The sequence below is a fragment of the Mustela erminea genome, chromosome 6, assembly GCF_009829155.1.
Source record: "Mustela erminea isolate mMusErm1 chromosome 6, mMusErm1.Pri, whole genome shotgun sequence".
Classification (NCBI taxonomy): domain Eukaryota; kingdom Metazoa; phylum Chordata; class Mammalia; order Carnivora; family Mustelidae; genus Mustela; species Mustela erminea.
Window position 1 is genome coordinate 88,358,005 of NC_045619.1, and position 19,220 is coordinate 88,377,224.

General features: G+C 54.9%; 1 protein-coding gene across 6 annotated transcripts; it reads right to left on the reverse strand.

The window, feature by feature from the left end:
• On the reverse strand, positions 1 to 16,793 carry SP7 (Sp7 transcription factor). 6 transcript variants are annotated; one of them, XM_032348381.1, is made up of 4 exons: positions 16,670 to 16,793; positions 8,242 to 8,469; positions 7,710 to 7,737; positions 1 to 2,954 (listed from the first exon to the last, which is right to left on the reverse strand). In XM_032348381.1, exons 3-4 carry the CDS (start codon positions 7,728 to 7,730, stop codon positions 1,680 to 1,682), a joined length of 1,296 nt encoding a protein of 431 aa, XP_032204272.1. In that variant the 5' UTR covers positions 7,731 to 7,737; positions 8,242 to 8,469; positions 16,670 to 16,793; the 3' UTR covers positions 1 to 1,679. The 6 variants fall into 6 exon arrangements, with proteins under 6 accessions (XP_032204272.1, XP_032204271.1, XP_032204269.1 ...); XM_032348380.1 differs by lacking the exon at positions 16,670 to 16,793 and adding an exon at positions 8,720 to 8,862; XM_032348378.1 differs by lacking the exon at positions 16,670 to 16,793 and adding an exon at positions 5,419 to 5,435 and having other exon boundaries at positions 8,242 to 8,288.
• Positions 16,794 to 19,220: the final 2,427 nt, after the last annotated feature.

The window sequence follows — 19,220 nt, forward strand, 5'->3', positions numbered from 1 at the left end:
TTTAAAATCGAAATTTTTATTAAATAATAATAATAATAAAAAACAAAAAGACTCCATGAGGGCATGATCCTTTCCCTTCCACAATATTACCCTCTCCCCAAGCTCCAGCGGCTTTAACCCTTTAACTTGGGGCCTTGAGGGAGCAGGAGATAGGAAAAGAGGATCCAAAGTCACAGGAAAGGCATTCAAAGGCACGAAGCGGCTTTAAAAGTCACCAGAGTTGGATTTGGGAGCATTGGAAGTCCCTGGTTGGGGGCCTGGGGATGCAATCGCCCAAATCAAATTGGGGACCTCTGTCCTCCTAGCTCTATAAATTCTTCTTTCTCGCAGTTTCTAGGCACCAGCCTAGCAGTGCCTTGTAAAAAATAGGCACTCAATAAATACTTGATTTATTTGAATGTGATCCCAGAGAAAGCCTTCCCCACCTATTCTCCAGGACAGGCATCTTCAAACCAGTGTGCTCTTCCTGTTAGGTGGGCTTCCCCAAAGAGCAGGTCTAGGATGGCAGCTGCAAGCTCTCCGTAACCATGGCAACAAGGGATTAGCCTGATGGGGTCACGGTGTCATGGGAGGGGCAGTGGAAGAACCTGCTCTGGGGTCAAGGGAGCTGGGGTACATTCCAGTCCTCCCCTCCATAGGACTTGAGGTTTCACAGCTTCTGGCTGGGGCTGGGAATATCGGGGATTCCCTAATTGAGAGACAGACACCCCATCAACTCTTTAACAGAGATCTAGCTAACCAACCCTATTAGCAGAGATTCTATTAAAAGAGAAACCCCATTAACTGAGACCCTGATGATAGAAATTCTATTAACAAGATCTCCGCTAACACTTTTTCTATACCGAGATACACTTAGCTTAAATTTTCCATAGCAGAAATGGACCTCCTTCCCTCCCCAGCTCACTCTACCTGACCTGTCATCATAACTTAGATAAATAGAATTATTATTATTAGTATTCATTTCTCTTGGAACATAGGGGTTAAATATACAAGCCTGGGGGCAGCCTCCCTGACCCTGGGGTCACCCCATCTTTGGGATCAGATCCCCACTGGTCTGCCCCCCTCTTGGCACCCTGCTCCCTGCCAGGTCACTAACCCCAATCCCCCTAACTCTGGTCCCTAATGAAGAGGCCACCAGGGGGCAATAAATTATCATCATCATCATCATCATTATGTTTGTAAAAAAAACAAAAACAAAAAAACGTTCTGGAGCATGGAAAGCAAATGGAAGAAGAAGCTGGGATGACTGGAGCCTGGAAGCTAAGCAATAGTGGTAAATAAGCTTGGGAAGCAGGAAGGATGCTTGTCAAGGAGTTAGTGAGCTGGAGAAACAAAGTGTCAGGAACCCAGATGGAAGGAAAATGAGATGGGGTGGTAAGAGCAGAGGAGAGGGAAGCTGTGTGCAGGGGTGAGGGAAGATCTTAGGAAGCCAGAGGGCAGAAACCAGGCACAAGGTGAGGGCCTGAGATGAGAGTCTGTGGAACAGGCTCAGGGCAAAGGGAGGGGTGAGCTTCGGAGGCATGCCGGGAGACACCCAGGCCTAAAACGGGCCAGGGGAGAGCTGGCAAGAGCCCCAGGGGCAGCATGCATGGGGCTAAGGGAGTGAGGGGCAAGCAGTGGTCCACGAGGCCAGGGAAGGCCAGCAAGGCAGCCCTGGGCCTGGAGCCCCTCCACCCCGCTCAGATCTCCAGCAAATTGCTCTGCTCTGGGCTGCCTTCAGGGGCTTTCTCTGGGGGTGCTGGGGAGGCTGAAGGTCGGGGCGTCTGACTGGCCTCCTCTTCCCCTGCACTGCGGCCCTCCCCCAGTTCCTTGGGGCCGCTGGCAGGGGGTCCCGGGCCTGGCTCGCCATGGGTACGTTGGTGTTTGCTCAGGTGGTCACTCCGGGTAAAGCGCTTGGAGCAGAGCAGACAGGTGAACTTCTTCTCCCGGGTGTGGGTGCGCACGTGGCGCTCCAGCTCGTCCGAACGGGTGAAGCGCTTGCCGCAGAAGAGCCAGTTGCAGACGAAGGGCCGCTCGCCCGTGTGCCAGCGCAGGTGCGCCTTCAGGTGCGACGCCTTGCCGTACACCTTGCCGCAGCCGGGGATGTGGCAGCTGTGGATGGGCTTCTTCCGCAGCCCAGCGGCTGCCGCCCCCAGGCGCTCAAGCTCCTGGCAGTTGGGGCAGTCGCAGGAGGAGCGCCCTGCTCCACCGCCTCCGTATCCGCCGCTGCCCCCAGTGCCGGCCCCCCGCGGGGTCTTGGCCCCACCGCTCCCCTCCAGCTGCCCGCTGTTGCTCACTGCCTTGGGTTTATAGACGTCTTGGGGCAAGACATGCTGGGGCCCTGGCTGCAGGAGGTGAGGAGCCGGGTAGGGAGCTGGATTAAGGGGGGCAAAGTCGGACGGGTAGGTGGGCAGCTGGGGGTTCAGTGGAGGCTGAGCCGGACCTGTGGGCAGTGTCCCTTGCAGCCCATCACCCTGGCCCTGCCCACCACCTAGCCAGTTGCCCCCAGGGTGCATGTCCCACCAAGGAGTAGGAGCGTTGCCTGGGCCCGGTGAGATGCCTGCGTGGATGCCTGCCTTGTACCAGGAGCCATAGGGGTGTGCCATGTCCAGAGAGGTGTAGACACTGGGCAGGCAGTCAGAAGAGCTGTGGCCCTTGGGCACTAGTAGCCCAGGGTCCTGGGTGCCCGTGGGCCCAGGGAACGAATGGGAAAAAGGAGGGTAGTCATTGGCATAGCCCGAGGTGGGCGCAGGAGGACTGCCTGCAGGTGGGAGGAGCCCATTGGTGCTTGTAAAGGGGGCTGGGTAGGCATCCCCCATGGTTTTCGGGGCTGAAAGGTCACTGCCCACAGGGTATGGCTTCTTGGCGCCTGCTTTGCCCAGTGTCGCTGAGTCCCGCAGAGGGCTGGTGCCACCAAATTTGCTGCAAGCTGCCGTCAGCATGGCCAGGGGACTGGAGCCATAGTGAGCTTCCTCCTGCAGACAGAGGGAAGCACGGCTTAGGGGGAGAGGAGGAGAAGTGCAGATAGAAGGGCAAAACTCTAGAGACGTGGAGAGTAGAACCAAGGGGTCCAAGAAGAGTGGAAGAGGATGGGAGATAGAGGAGGACGGGCCGGTGAACACTGGGCCCCAGGACAGAGCTCAGACGGCGTCAGAGTCGTGGGGAGGAGAGCCGGGTCCAGACTACAGCCTAGCAACCCAGTCCAGGAGGCAGAGTTCACTGTGGAGTTGCTGGGGTGCCGGGGGAGGTGGGGCAGCTGAGAAGAACAGGAGATGCTTCTTAAATAACCACGAGAAGAGCCGGGAATGGATGTAGGACCTAGGTGAGGTGAGAATTAGGGGTGCTATCCCTGGAAGTGGGTTCAGAGCAGAGGCCATGGTCAGAGACTTGGAGAGGAAAGATGCAGCTCAAAGAGTAACATGGGAAGAAAATTAGAGGACTGCAGTTGTCACCACTCCAGATTTGCTCAGCTTTACCCCATATTCCACTCCTGTTCCTGCTTCAGCTCTTGACTAAGGCAGCGAGTGGCCTCGTCTCCCTGAGGCCACAGCCTCATGTCCCTGGTAAGGAATCTCTTGGCAGGGATTGTAGGCTGGGGAGCAAGAGGGAGTGACACGGAGACACTGGGACATTGAGAGGGAACAGAGCTGCCGCCAAGCCAGAACTGTGGCTGAGGCAAGAATGTCTTTCAAGCGGGCAGTGGGCACCTCCTGCTTCGTGGAGCCGGCTGGTACCCCTTTGGGAAGGCTGGAGGAGCCTGAAGTCCTCACACCCCACCAGGCTCAGGAATTGGGATGGCTAAGATATTGGCTCCCGGCCATACCCCACCATGTCCAGCGTCCCCTAACATGTAGCCTACACACATAGCTGGTCTCTCTTCACCCTTCCAGCACCATGCGTGGAGGAAGATACATAGACGTGGGGCATGGGGCTCTTTGAGAAGCACGAAAAGCCCTTAATTCCCATCATGCTGCTGCTACAAGGCCAAACCACCCTGAGATGCCCATCCCTTGGGAGCACATGGTGCCCCTCCCTGGGTGAGCCTCAAGACACACCAGGAGGCGATAACTTCCAGAATCCCTGGCTGGTACAGACCTCCATCACTGAGAATCCCACCCAAAAAGATGCCCTCAAAAGCTGACCCCATACAGTTCCCTGACTGGGGCTCTTGAAAGCTAATATAATTGGTGCCTTCCCAGTAAAGCTGAAAAAGAACCCAAGCATGCGAGACCTGCCTGGTCCCTCGCGTGTGTGTGTGTGTGTGTGTGTGTGTCTGTGTGTGTGTGTGTCTGTGTGTATGAACAAACTTACAGCTACATCTGGGGTTCTAAGGTTGTGGCAAGAGGCCTCTGCCCTCATCATTCCTTCACTGCTCCCCAAGGGCGAACTGGCTGCTCCCTGGCCCAGTCACCTCTTTCTCAGGTCCTGTCGACCCCACAGACTCCCAAAATTGAGCCAACAAAACCTTCCTGAAATTCAGCTATGGGAAAAGCCGTGGGTCCTCCCTAGCCAAAGTTTCCCTGGAGCCTCTGATCTCCCAAGCAGAGGGTAAGCTGAGGCAGGGTAGCTGGTGGGGCAGGACTTAAAGCCTAATGGGAAGGTAAAACCACGAAATGTGAAGGAGAGAGGCAGAGAGCAAAGGACCCTTGCACAGGGTGAGGCACAGAGGAAAAAGCCCCAAGGGTGGGGGAGGGGAACAGAGGGGAAAACGGGCATTAAGGGGCAGAAATGGGCAGAAACCCAAAAGAACAGAAAGGTGAAAAAAACAAAGGGAACGGAGAGAGAGGAAAGCAGAATAAACAAAGAGGTGATGGGGAGAGCCTGGGCTAGGAAGGCAGAGGAAAACAGAGAGGGAGAGAGAGAAGGAAGAAAACAGAAGAGGGGGAGGAGGAGGACGACGAAGACAGATCTCCTACCTAAGAGAAAACCACCATGATGCTGGGCCCCAGAAAACCCCCAGACCAGGCCACTCCTCCCTCCTTCTCCCCCTGACCGCTTCTCCCCCTCGGCCCAGCCCGGCTCCGTTGGTTTCCCTGCGGTCGGTTTATTTTTAAAAACGCCGACGCCGTCCCCCCCGCCCGGCCCTCACACTGTGGCCACAGGGGCCTCAGCCAAGCTCAGGGACCCCACCCAGCTGGGGAAAGGGAAGGAGGGGTGAAAGAAGGCAAGCAGCCCCAGGCCAACAGGAGACCCCAGCCCTGGAATGGAGGCCCCCAGGGCCCCTGAAGGCAGAGAAGGGGGAGCAAGACCAGACCCACTCAGACAGGTTCTGGAGGCCAAGAACTGAGCACCTGGCTAGGTTCACCACAGCCTCAGTTTCTTTCTCCTGCAGCTTGAGTGCTCCTGACAGGCTCCTACCTATGCGCCCCCATACCTGATCGCATGTATTCCTTTCCCAGGGGCCCGGGAGTCCCTCCTTCCAGTTGTTTTTCCTCCTACCTCCACCTCACCTTCCGCTGAAACAATAAAAGCATGCTGAAAGTACTGAGGCATCTCCAGAGAAAGAACAGGAGCTGTCCCAGCTCTCTCACTCGTTCGGGCAGCCTGGCCAGGGAAGGCGGCCCCCTTTCTCCAGGGAGCTCACAGTGCCCAGCTGACCTCCTGCTGAAGCTCACTGTACACCCGAGCGCCTACTGGCCCTCCACTCTGGGCACCCAAGTTCCCGGGTGCCCGTTCTCCACTTTCTGCCTCCGCCCGCGTTGTTCGTTGTTGGGTCCTCCCCCACTTCCAGTTCTCCATCCCTACCTGGCCCTCACCCCCATTTCTCCCTCCTGCCTCTCCCCCTGCAGCTCATCTTCCCAGGTGAGCCTCTCATCAGGCAGCAGCTGCTTCCCTCTGGGAACTTCCAAGTTCTTTCCACCACCAGAGAGCCCGTCCCTACCAGGCAGAGAGCTGCCTGGGTGGGGAAGGGGGACCGTTGAGGGCCCAAGTGCCCCAAAAGTAGGAGAAACAGGCGGAGGGACTGGAATGCCTTTGTGTTGGGTGGGGGGTATCTCCAGCTCACCAGCAGTGAGGGTCATGAAGGCCCAGATGCCAGGACACACTCCTCTTGCCAAGTCTACCCCAATCCTCTGCCTTTCCAACAGGCCTCCAGGCCAGCCCCTCCCCCCGGCCCCAGTGCCACGCTGGCAACTCTGGCACGGTGCCCACGCCCACTGACATTGCCCCTGCCCTGGATGGCCCTGGAATGTCCATGTGCCTTGGTCCTGAAGCTTCCTGAAGACCAACCTCAGGGTTTCAATGGTGGCTCAGTATAGAGTCTGATGGGGGGTGGCATAGCAATGTGCCCTCAGTGCAGCAGGAGGCAGAGCCCCACGCCTGGGACCCCCAAATGGACACAGAGCAGTGACGAGGGGCATCGTGTCCACCCCCACTGCCTTGCCTGCCATTCCTTCAGACTCAGTCACAAACTCACCAGCTTTCCACACACACATCAGTCCATGCTTGGACCAACAGATGCTCAGAAGGCCCAGCTGCTCCACAGACACACACGCCTGTGCCCTCACAAAGCCAGCCATGCATGCCTTATGTCCTAACACTTCCACCCAGGCCAGTGAGCACAGGTGCCAAAAGATGCCCACTCCATCTCACACACACCCCTCCTACAGACCGAGTGAGTTGGCTTCCCGTTTGGCCCATCACCCCCGGGACATGAGCTAGGGCCCTGGGAGCAGAGATAGGATGTTCTGAGGGGCTCCTGAAGCTGGAAGACCTGTAGGGAGGGCTCTCTGGCTCCAAATTCCTGTGGAAGGACCCAGAAAGCAGGAAAGAGATGATGACAGAGAAACAGAGTCAGAGACTCAGAAGCAAGGAGAACTCAGGATGTACTAAGTGGCTCTGAGTGGCTCTGAGTCCTTCCTTTCCAACTATGCACCTGGAATCCACCAGAACCCCTGGTAGAGTCAATGATTTCTTCAAACCCCCAAACCTGACCTCCACGGTACCCTAGATCCCTCCATCCCCAGTGCCAAAAGCAAGGGATGCTGGGGTCCCAGCCTGAAGGGGAAGTGGCCCAGGCCTCCCTGGAGCCTCCCACTCCCAAAATAGAGCTGAGTTTGTCTTTGGCTGAAAGCTAAATATTTGTGAGCCGGGCAGGCGGCCTCAGACCCTGGCCCTCCTCCTGGGTTCCCTCTCAGGCCGGGCCCAGTGCCTTGGTCAGCCCCCCCCACACGCATGGGGCCGCCCTTCTCCCCTCTCTCAGAGCTCACCTCTTCCTCTACACACACTGGCCCAGAGGCCCAGCCCCTGCCCACCTACAAACCAGACCAGTTGCAGCTCAGGCTCAGGCTAGGAGACGGAACCCCCAAGGCACTCGGAGCCCACTGTAGCCCAGTGCCCACTCCACGAGCCCTCTCACTCTCTCCCCTGGTCTGCCATGGCTGGCCTCTCTCCCAGCCCTCCTCTTCCTCCTCTCTCTATCCCTGTCCACTCCTTAGGGCTGGAGTACAGGGTGGACCTCAGAGGTCTGTGCCTTCTTCTGACCTGGCCCCTCTCATCTTCCTTTTACTGCTCTCTGACCCCTGGCCCCACTCTCTCCAACCCTACCTCCTGCCCTCTGCTCCCCCCTCTGAGCCCTGTCCTCTCTCCTCATCAGAGGGACCCTAGAAGTGACAAGCACCCCAGCCACTGTCTGTGTGAGTTGGGAGGGGGGTGGAGTGGGCAGGGATTAGGGCCATTAGGACTGTCTCTGGACTCCTGGTGGGGGAGGTGGGGGCGGTGGGGGCAGTTACCTCAAGCAGGGAGGACGCCATCCTGAGGCTGGGGAACGGGTCCCAAGGAGCCAGGCAGATGGAGAGAGCCAGCCGAGCCGGGGAGAAAGAGAGGGAGAGGGAGAGGGAGGGAGAATGGGAGAATGGGAGAGAAGAGATCTAAAGTTAGAAGGGACTGGGGGGTGGGGGGTGGGGGGGCTGCTCTCTGTCTGTAGGGATCCACCCTCTAATTACAGCTTTCCCAGCGGAGAAGGCTCCGGATCCAATGAGCAGGGCGAGAGAGGGAGGCAGAGGGTCCAAATTTCCTGCTCCATTTGCTGAGCTCCCCAAAGAAGGGATCTGGGCGGGAGAGGAGAAACAGGGCTCCAGGGAAGGGGTGGAAGCAGGAGGAGGGTAGGGCCATGGGCAAGTTGTCAGGGTGTCCTGGGGGGTGCTGAGGGGGAGGGTTGAAGGGACGGTGGGCCCAGGTGTCCCACACCCCGCCCCGCCCCGCCCCCGGCAATCCCCAAGCCATCCGGGGGAACCCCTCCCGGGGCTCCCCGGTGTCATGTACCTGGGGGCTCTGGGGCTGGGTGTCCTGGGTCTCTCCTCCCTGGAGGTCTGGCAGTGGGAGTGCGGGCAAGGGGTGGCCTCAGGGCCCCTCGAGGGCTGCACTCCTCTCCCAGGCCAGCTCCACTCCTGTTCCCACTCGGGCTGCGATCCTACAGTCCTACTCTGACTCCAGAGTCCTGGCTGCTGCCGCCGCCGCCGCTCTCCTACTGCTGCTGAGGCCGCCGCGCTGCTGAGGGAAGGAACAGGAGGGAAAAGGAACAAACCCCAAACCACTAATTAGAGATCCAGGGGGGGGGATGGGGGATTGGGGACGACACTCACACAGAGAGACTGGAACACACTGACATACACACTCATGGACAAACACAGGATGATCAGCACACACGGCGCTGCCCACACGGCCACGGCCGCTGTCACAAATGGACACAGACAAGCTCACACACACATGAGCACAGTGACATGGCTGGAGGGGCACATACCCCCGACCCTGGAGCTGACCGCAGAGACGCTTGCTTCTCCAGTCACCCACCTCTAGATCAGGAGAACAGTGTGTATGTGCGTGTGTGTGTGTGTGTGTGTGTGTGTGTGTGTGTGTGTGCGTGCATGCGGTGAGAGACAGGAGGGAGGCTGTGCTCTGGGTGGAGGCTTCAGCTGCCTAACTTTTAGGGTCATTGAGGTAGGTTGAAGAGCAAGGCCTGGAAGAGGGACGGAGAATGGGAGGAGGGCTTGGCACAGGCTCAGGGGTTCCCCAGTCTTCTTTCCAATGCCTCAGTTTCACTCCTAGAAAGTAGTACCTAGGCCTACCTCCGTTTGTGGGGCAGAACCTGGATCTTCTGATTCGAGAAAAATTGAAGGTGCAGGAGGGAGGACGGAAGTGGAAGGTCATTGGATCTAGTCATCCTGCCCGAGCCTAGCCAGCCCCTTTGGATTAACTCCCAAAAAGATAAGCCCTGGGTCTCCATTATTTCTTGCCAGTTATCACCCCTCGGCTCCTCTTGGCCACACATCAAATCTCCATCCTTTGCTGGATTGTTCTAAGTGGTCTTGCTCTCCTGGGAGGGATCCCCCAGTTCCCTTTGTCATTGCCATGCATCAGTGCCCTCTTGCAGCAGGCAGAACTGAAGTTAGAGCTGCAGCAGGACTTCCCAAAAGTGACTTCTCATTGAAACGGAGAAGAAAAGAAGGAAGGTCAACTAGGTTGGGAGAGGGAGGCCCAAAACTTTTATGAACTGAAATCTGGGTCCTAAGGTCAGTTTCTGGGAAAGAGGAGCCCAGGTCACCAGTGAGGGGTGTCTCTCCCACAGAGGAGCCCAGCCAGCTGCAGCTGCTTTGGAAGTTACTCCCCAATGTAACCGTCAGCCCCTCCTAGCCCTGTCCATCAAAGGAAAGGAGACCTGTCCTTCCTTACTTCCCTCACTTCCCACCCAGTTCCCTCACTTTCTCCCCTTGCGTGCCCACCTCCCTGCTACTTTTGGTCTCCATGATAATGATGAAAAGGTGGGGAGGAAGGATGAGCAACCTAGAGGTCCAGGGAGGGTTAAGTGCCCTTTAACCCGCTGGCAGGATGAAAGTTCAGGACCAGTCATTTGGACTCCAGCCCCATGATGTGAATTCCCCCAAGGAATCCTGTGGGCCCAGCATTTGCGGAAAGGGTTAGGGAACCAGGGTGACTGGCTGACAAATGGAAAATAAGGAAAAAAAAAAAAAAAAACTCAGAAATACCCAGAGATACATAGAACAAATAAAACAATCAAGAGACTCAGAAGAGATGCTGTGGGACATAAAAAGAAAAAGAGACAAGAGGGCCACAGTAGACCAGGTGCTACTTGGCTTAAAAAAAAAAACAACAGAGAGTTGGGGGGGGAAAAAGGAAAAGGAAAAGAAACAGGCCCAGAGGAACAAAGATAGAGACAATGGCTTGGAAGGACAGGACAGAGAAAATAGCCGGAGGCCTGCCCAGGTCTGGAGGAGGCAGAGGGTTAAGCGGCAGGGCAGGTGGGGGGTGGGGATGGAGTATAAATAGCGCATAATTGTGTCCGATGATTACACGGGCCACCCCACCCGTCTGCCCAAGAGGAAGTGCCCGTGGTGGGGTGTCCCGGTGACCTCCCAGTCTCCCCCTGGTGGGGCATCCAAGGCTGAGGTGGCAGATGGATTTCTGGGGCCCCCCACTCAGAAGCTAGGAGAAAGGGGAAGCTTTGGAGAAATTACTACACAGCCAGCAGAAAAGCCTGAGAATAGTTAGATCGGGCAAGCAACTGAGGCAGAGGAGAAAAGTGGGGACTCCAGAATAGAGAAGAGGGGGCAGGTGAGAGAAGGGATTGGAGCTCAGCTTAGATTGGGGAAGAAAGGAAGAGACTGGATAGAAAACAAGGCAGGATGAATGGAGGTGCAGGGTTGGGGAGAGGAGGTGGGGGGCACAGAGGTCAACCTTCTCCACTTCCCTTGGGGGCCTTATCCCTAATCCTACCCGGGAAGGAGCAAGGTTCCCAGAAATATGCGAGACAAGGGTCCCTGCTGTGTTACCCCCAAAAGGCTAGTGCCTAGACACAGAGCCCCCTCCCAAAGGTCAGTGCCAAAGCCAGGCAGAGAGGTTGCCTGAAGCCCCCAGCTGCCTCCCTTGGGACCCTGGGTCCTGACTTCTTCCACACCCTTTTTAAAGATAGTCCTACTGCCCAGCTGAGGACCTGGTGTTCCTGGGTTCAGACCCCCACACCCCATTCCCAGTGCCCCCAGGGGCTAGGGGCAGAAACTGGGATCACTGACCAAGGACCTGCCTCCACCCTTGCAGGCCTCCCTCAGCCCAGCCTCCCAGGGGGTGGGGCAGCCCAGGCAGAGGCGCCATGTGGCAGGGGCGGGTAGAGGCTGCGGCTCTGGTCCTTCCAGTATAAACCCCCTAGGCATCTGGTTTCTATCCACCACCCCCCACCACCCTGGGGGCCCCTCAGCCTCCGCCCATGGCCACCCAGATGCTGAGCTCTGAGATGGACGCCCCTGAAGGAAGGGGTGGGATGATGACTCTCTGATCTCTCAACCCCAGGACTGGGCTGAACCACAGGGACCGCTCCCTTCACTCCCTCCCCTAGAAGGATCAGGGTGGGATTTCTAGGTTAGAAGGGTTGACTCTGGAACCTGCTTCGGTTCTCTCTAATGGTTTGGGATCGTTTGGGAAGTTCGGGGGGCGGGATGGGGTGAGCTAGAGACACAGTGAAAACTGGCCAGGGTGGGAAGGTTCTAGCCCCCTTCTCCTCAGGGAAGCTGCCGTCTTCCACACCCACGACCCTCCTCCCACCCTCCTAGGCCGGGCTCCTGCTGATAGCCCTATACCAAAGGGACTCCTAACCCTTTCCTGTTGTTGTTATAGAAGGTTTGGCTACCTTAGAATCACCAGTGAACAACCATCAAAGCCCTGAAATAGAGATGGACACACACTCTAATACATACCTAAAGGTGACACACTTTGAGAGACACTCTTGCGCATGCACTGAATTATGAATATATATATATATATTTTAAGATTTTATTTATTTATTTGACAGAGAGAGATCACAAGTAGGCAGAGAGGCAGGCAGAGAGAGAGAGAGGAGGAAGCAGGCTCCCTGCTGAGCAGAGAGCCCGTTGCGGGACTCGATCCCAGGACCCTGAGATCATGACCTGAGCCGAAGGCAGCGGCTTAACCCACTGAGCCACCCAGGCGCCCAAATATATATATTTTTTGACCCTTGAATAATGCAAGGGCTGGGGTGCCAGTCCCCTCACAGCTGAAGATCAGAATATAACTTTTGATCCTCCAAAACTTAACTACTAACAGCCTACCGTTGACTGGAAACCTTACATAACATGGTTATACATAACATAATGTATAACATAAGCCTTACATAGCATGGTCGGTTAATGCGTATTTTGTACATCCTATTATATACCGTATTCTTACAATAAAATAAGCTAGAGAAAAGATGTTATTAAGAAAACCATCAGAAAGAGAAATAGGAGGCGCCTGGGTGGCTCAGTTGGTTAAGCGTCTGCCTTCAGCTCAGATCATGATCCCAGGGTGCTGGGATCAAGCCCCGCATCAGGCTCCCTGCTCTGCCAGAAGCCTGTTTCTCTCTCTCCAACTCCCCCTGCTTGTGTTCCCTCTCTCCCTCTGTGTCTCTCCCTGGCAAATAAATAAATAAAATTCTGGGGCACCTGGGCGGCTCAGTGGATTAGGCCTCTGCCTTCGGCTCAGGTCATGATCCCAGAGTCCTGGGATCCAGTCCTGCATTGGGCTCTCTGCTCAGTGGAGAGCCTGCTTCCCCCTCTTTCTCTGCCTACTTGTGATCTCTATCAAATAAATAAATAAAATCTTAAAAAAAATAAAGTAAATTAAAAATAATTAAATAAAATATTTTTTTAAAAGAGAGAAAAAATACATTTTGGGGGCACCTGGGTGGCTCAGTGGGTTAAGCCTCTGTCTTTGGCTCAGGTCATGATCTCAAGGTCCTGGGATCCAGCCCCACATTGGGCTCTCTGCTCAGCAGGGAGCCTGCTTCCCCCTCTCTTTCTGCCTGCTGCTCTGTCTACTTGTGATCCCTCTCTCTGTCAAATAAATAAATGAAGTCTTTTAAAAAAGAAAATATATTTTCGTATTGTCCTGTTAAAAAATTGGTGTGTAAGTGTACCCCCTAGTTCTAACCCATGTTGCTCAAGGGTCAGCTGAATCAGTCAGCAGGCACACACACTAATACACACTGATTTTATATAAATATAAATATATAAATATATACATATATTTTTTCCAATGGAAATGTATGTTTATACGAAGGTACTTGGCCTAACCCCTAATCACAAGAAGGCACACAGCAGAATGCACGCATGCAAACAGACTCACAGTCCCCTCGAATACCCTCCCAGCCGGGGATGCACACAGACTCCCCTCAGTACACACGTTTATGCACATGGCAGACATAGCGCACACATGCGGGGCCTAGCGTCACAACTGTACAGCTCTAAAGGCCCCTGAAGTCTCCCAGAGGGGATTTAGGAACCCCTCTTCCCACAGGAATCTGGGGAAAAGGGTGATGTGGAGGGCACTGCCAGTCCCACAAACTGCTGCTTGCAACTCCTGCCAGTGTAGCAACCTCTAGTGTACCCCTGGGGGGACTGAAAGATCCTTTACTCCCCGTATCCTCCAGAGCTGAGATGCCCCAGCAAACTCCCTGGCCCTGGGGAACCCTGGCATCCCCACCCCCACCCAGACCCCCCCCTGCTCTGTGGCCCGCTGACTCATCCCTCCCTCTGTGGAGCTCCCCAACCACAGGGGCCTGGAAGAGAAGCTTGGAAAGTTGCGCTCATGTCCCGGGCCCCTGGTCTGGCCACTGCCCGGCCCCCCCTCTCCCCCAAGCACCCAGGCCCAGCCCTTGTCTCCAGGAGAGACACCAGTGACAGAGAACACAGAGGGAACAGGAAGGAAGAAGGCACAGAGAGACAGGGAAACTGGAAGACAAAAGGAGACACTGGGGGGAGGGAACAGATGGTGGAGAGAGAGATAAGAGGCCCTGGGAGACAGCCTCCAATCTGGTAGGGCCCTCCAAAAGCAATGGAGCTGGTGACCAGGGAAACTTGCTCCTTGGGTTGGGGGATATTGGGACAGGGCCACTGCCCTGTTCTTTGATGTAGCATTCCGAGCCTAGGCTCAGGGTGCCTGGGGAAGAGGATCCAATTCTAGGAGACAAAGCTGAGAACACAGGGCAAAAGGGAAGCTTTCAAGATGCTGGCAAACTCTGCACAGAGCTTGGAAGAGGGGCTCCCCTCCCCAACATATATGTATACACATTTACATGTTATATGCCTACTGCAACTCCCTCACTCTCTGCTGGTTCTCCCCATCCCTTCTTCCAGCAAGGCTGCAAGGCAGGACTCCAGGTGCTAGTCCTGGCTCCCATCTGCTCTGAGCCTTGGCTTTCCTAGTTGACATTTGAGTCCTGAGATAATACAGCAATTCCAGGCAAGGCTGATCAGAATCAGAAAGAGACAATCTGGGGCACAGGGCTGGCTCTGTCAGAATAGCGGGAGACTCTTGATCTCGGGGTCCTAAGTTCGAGCCCCATTCTGGGTATAGAGATTACTTGAATAAATGCAACTTTTTAAAAAATTTTTTTAAAAAAGTGAAGAGAAGTGCTGTTAGAAGGGAAGGAGCAAGAATAGCAGGAGACAAAAAGGAGGGAAAGGGAAAACTTGAGACCTGATTCCGGAACAAGGGAACCTGCCTTGGCTGGGTGTCTCACATGGGTAGCATTGAATTAAGACTCTGGTCATCTCGGGGACATGGCCCTTTGTAAAACTATATAACCTGGAGTCTAATACATGAAATATTTAATGTCTGAATAAAGAGAACTTGGGGTGAGCCCTGATCACATCTTCTATCCTTAGGCATGAACAACCCAAGGGAATGGTTCTTCAAAACCCTGGACACACATTTCCCTCATTTTCTCTGACCTGCTCCTATTCTTCTTGGAAGCACAGTTTTTTGAGATGCAGACTGGACCCGAGGAACATTCTTTCATTCCACAAAGGCTCAGTGAGCACCTAGCACAGCGAGCTAGGCTCAGGCACACAACTGTGAACAACAGACCTAGCCTTTGCCTCACAAACCAGTGACTAACATAAAGAGTGGGAAGTATCTGGAGACCGTAATTACTAGATGTTACTGGAGACCAAAGAGTGAATCTAATCCAGTGTTTGGGCAATCAAGAAAAGCTTCCTGGAAGAAGCAGTGACTAGATCAAGAAACTGAAGTAGCCAGGTGAAGAGAGGAAGAGTGTTCATAGGCATGGAGAAATGTGTATACAAAGGCCTAGAGGTCTGGGAGATTAATGATACTTTTGAAATGCTCAAAGTTGAGTGTGACTGAGCACAGAGTGGAGACTGGTGGAGAAGGTCTAATTGGTTATGCTAAGCATCTGAACCTGATCCTAAGGGCAACATAGGGGAATATTCCTATATTAGAAAGATAATTAGAAGATAGCCCCAGCCACAGAGAGTAGATGGGAATAGGGGCTTAGAGCCAAGCAGTTCGGGATAAATCAGTCGTTTACTATGGTGTAAGCTTGGCCAGGCAATATAACCTCTGATGCCTTCGATTCTTCTTTAGAAAGGGGAAACAGAATAATACAGCCACCTCCCAGTGTTGTTGCAAGGATTAGGAATAATACATGTGGAACTCTGACCGCAGCATCTGGCGCTTAGTAGTCGTTGCATAAACGGTGCCTATGAGTATTGTCAGAGTTTGGAGGGGGGCAACGTTAGAGGCAAGGAGAGCAGTGTGTGGCAGCAGTCCAAGCCAGAGGTGCGATATGGCCTGGAGCGGCAGAGGGGATGCCCAGGAGCAAAGGGAAAGGTGATACTGAGAAGGCGGTGGAGGCTGCTTGGACGTGAGAAGTTTGGGGGTGTGTGGAGAGCAGTCAAGAATGACTTCCCTTGACACGTGGGTTTGTGCGTGCCTATGCACACGGGACGCGCAGGCATTCTAGACGTACCTATTCTGTTCTGAGAATGGCTCTTGACAGCCCCTGGATCCGGCCAACAGAGTGAGGACTGGCCTCCAGCCTCGCAGGAGGACTTCCCGGTCACCCGGCACACACTGCCCTAATCCCTCCTTAACTATGGCCTTTCCTCTCTTGCACCCGTTCCTGCCTCTCCTCACCAGCCCTCCTTCCCTACAAAGACGCTGTCTGTAAATTCAGAGTCGGTTTAGGCCACCCTTCCCCATCCTTCCTTTTTCCCCTGCCCGGGTGAAGGAGAGTCCTTAGGACTCAGCCACCACCACCTCCCCACACGCCCTCAATCGGACGCCCCCTCCCCCCCCCCATCTCAAAGCACGGCTCATCCCTTCCTGCGTGCGGAGGTTTGAGGCCAGGTGAGCCGCCAAGCGAAGGCGGGACTGGGGGGTCTCGGCCCCAGCTCCAGATGCCGCGGGAATGCTTGCCCCCAGACGGACGGATCGTGAGGTCTGAGGACGCCGGGAGAGGACTCTCCAGTCTCAGTCGGGCCCGGGGCCGCCGAGGCCGTGGCCACCCTGGCGTGCCTCAGTGTCCCCGCGCGGCCGGGAGGCGGAGGGGCGGGCCGGCCGGGGGGCGGGGCGCGGGCGGGGTCTGCCGGGCCGGGCGCCCGGGCAGGAGGCAGCTGCATATCTGCGGTCCCGACCACAATTGCTGGGAGTCGCGTCCCGGAGACTGGCGGCGCTGACTCTGCCCGCTGCGGCCGCCGCGCCGATTAGAGCCCGAGAGGGAGCGCCAACCCGGGGGAGGGGGAGAAGGCGGCGGCGGCGCTCCGTGTACCCCTGTCCCCTCAGCCGCAGCCAGCGCCCCCAACTGCCCCGCCCAGCCCTTTCTCTGCGGCCCGAAACCACGGTGGGAGTCCTGCCTCCCTAGCCCTGGTTTTCTCGAGACCTGGATCCCGGGCGTCCTCCTCTGGGCCCTGCAGTGCCGGAGGTCCGGACGGGGCTAACAGGCCGCTGACCCTGGGCTGCCAGCCTCTCTCCCTCACCCCCACATCCACGCAAAGAGGAGTCTGACTCTCAGGGTTCCCCGTCTCCATGTCTCCCCCCACCCCCCCCCCCGCCCAAACATTCTCTAGGCAAAAGTAGCTCCCAGCGAAGAGGGGGTCAGACTCGAGAGGACAGGCATCCAGGGGCCAGAGCACCCCCTGCTGGCTGGCCCGAAGCCCCTGCCCCTCCCCCTCCAGCTGTGACCTCCAGCTGTGGTGGTTGGGAAGAGCTGGCCTCTTTGATCTGGGAGCGTGGCCACCCCCTCCAGGCGCCCCATTAACCTCCATTATCCCAATTAGGCAGCCCTCCCAGTCCTGGATGCAAGCTTCAAAGCCCCCTCACAGGGGAGAAGAGGGGGCCGAATCCTATGCACGCCCCCCCCCCCCCCGGCTTTCAGACAAGACCCAGGTGTCCCCGTCCCCAGCTTGGGTACATGCTAGTAGAGTCGGAAAAGGAACCCAAGAGCCACCCAGATCCCAATCCCTAAACTTCACAGAAAGAGAAGCAGATAAGAAAAGGAAACTTCTTTTGCTGGCTCTCCATTTTCCTGCATTAAATGATTTAGGTAGCAGCATCCAGGTTCCTGACTAACCTGAGCTTCCCATCAGCTTATCCTGCTTTATCCCATGGAGAGGGGAGCCAAGAGCCAGCACCCACACCCCTCCTTAATCCTATCTCAACACTCCCTTCCCCCTCCCTCCTGGAACAATTTCCGCTGGGGGAGCCAGAGCAGGGCCCGCACAGTGGCCGCTTCCTGGAACATTTTCCTGCATCCGAAACCGCGACTCTCTCCCCAGGGACCGGCTGATCAAGGCCAGATGGGAGCAGGGATGGAGGAGGAGGGGAGCGAGCCAGGCCCTCACCATCACCCCCTCCCAACCCATGCACTCCACGGGGAGCCCCTGCCCTGACACACAAACACACACAACACATGCCACAGTAACACGCCCATGGGCATTCATGGCGACACTTCATGAACCACAAGGGCCAGGTTTTAGAGGCAGACATGCAAAGTCGTATAAATAATTCCACAAACACCTAGGCAAACCTTCTCTATCTACATAGTCGCTTACCCCTCTAAAGTCTCCCCAGGCACTGGGCTTTCCTTGCCAGCTGAGGAGACCTTAAGAATCCAAGAATATGGGGTAGGACAGCAGAGAGACTTTAGCTAAGAGAGGGTAAGGAGACAAACAGACATACCTAAGACTGCCTGTGCCCTGCCAGATAACACCTACCACTCCGTTCTGCTTCTGGATGGTTCTCAAAACCTGGGGACCAGGGTGAAGGAAATCTGGGATGCTCGCCCTTGGTGCTGGCCTCAGAGCACTTTCTAGTTGCTTACAAATTATTCTTAGAGAAAAAACGTATGGTGTCCAGTGGGCTCATTCAGCCAAAGGACAAAGAGAGGGCAAGAATAGGCTGCTCCGGGGAGCTCTGGGAACCTGGGGACCTGTGGTCTCACTGGTGACAGCCCACCCTTCACTGCTCCCCCAGATCCCTTCTATCTCAGAGGGTAGTGAAAAGAAAATGTGGATGTTGTGCCTCCTCTTCTGCCCACTGCCTTTCAAACACAGAGGCCTAATTCTTTCTTCTTTCTTTTTCTTTCCTTCTTTCTTTCTTTCTTTCTTTCTTTCGTTTTCAGGGAGCTATTCTTACATCTGGAAATCTGGAATGTTTGTCTTTTGCTGGGAAGGGTACAGATTTGAGCATGGATACGATATAAGACAGAGCATTGGAAAAGCTGAAGGTAGAGTAGTCTGCTCTTTTTCTGGAAATTCTCACTGGTTTAGGAGAAATATTTGGCTATTTTTATGTATGTGTTTCTTTCTTTTTTTTTTTTAAGATTTTATTTATTTATTTATTTATTTATTTATTTATTTGACAGAGATCACAAGTAGGCTGACAGGGAGGTGGGGTTGGGATGGGGAGATCAGGCTCCTTGCTGAGTAGAGAGCCCAATGCAGGGCTCCATCCCAGGAACCTGAGACCATGACAAGAGCCAAAGGCAGAGGCTTTAACCCACTGAGCCACCCAGGCGCCCTATTTATTTCTTTTTAAGTAGGCTCCACACCCAACATGGGGCTCAAACTCATGACCCCAAGATCAAGAATCTCATGCTCTACTGACTGAACCAGCCAAATGCCCTGAGAAGAAATATTTAAAATTGTAAAGTTCTGGAGAATCTAGGATACAAGGTCACCATAGAGAAATAAGGAAATTTGATAATAATTCTAAGAAGAACCAAAGCTAATCAGCCTGACCAAAAATCACTGTGTTCTTTCTTTGGTCTTGTTACCTAGTCAGAAAGCATAGCCTCCTCTTTCTCAAGCTCACCTGGTAAGGTAAGGGGATGACTCAAGCCATCTTTACTCACCTGCTTGATGATTTCCTTCTCTAACTACCTGGAAGGCCTTTATTTATTTAATTTTTTAACAATTTTATTTATTTCTCAG

Excerpts from the sequence above, each read along its gene's own strand:
- SP7 (XM_032348381.1), bottom strand. The coding sequence starts at position 7,730 with ATGGCGTCCTCCCTGCTTGAG. Across the intron at positions 2,955-7,709 it reads TGGCGTCCTCCCTGCTTGAG|GAGGAAGCTCACTATGGCTC; the intron begins GTAACTGCCCCC and ends CTCTGTCTGCAG.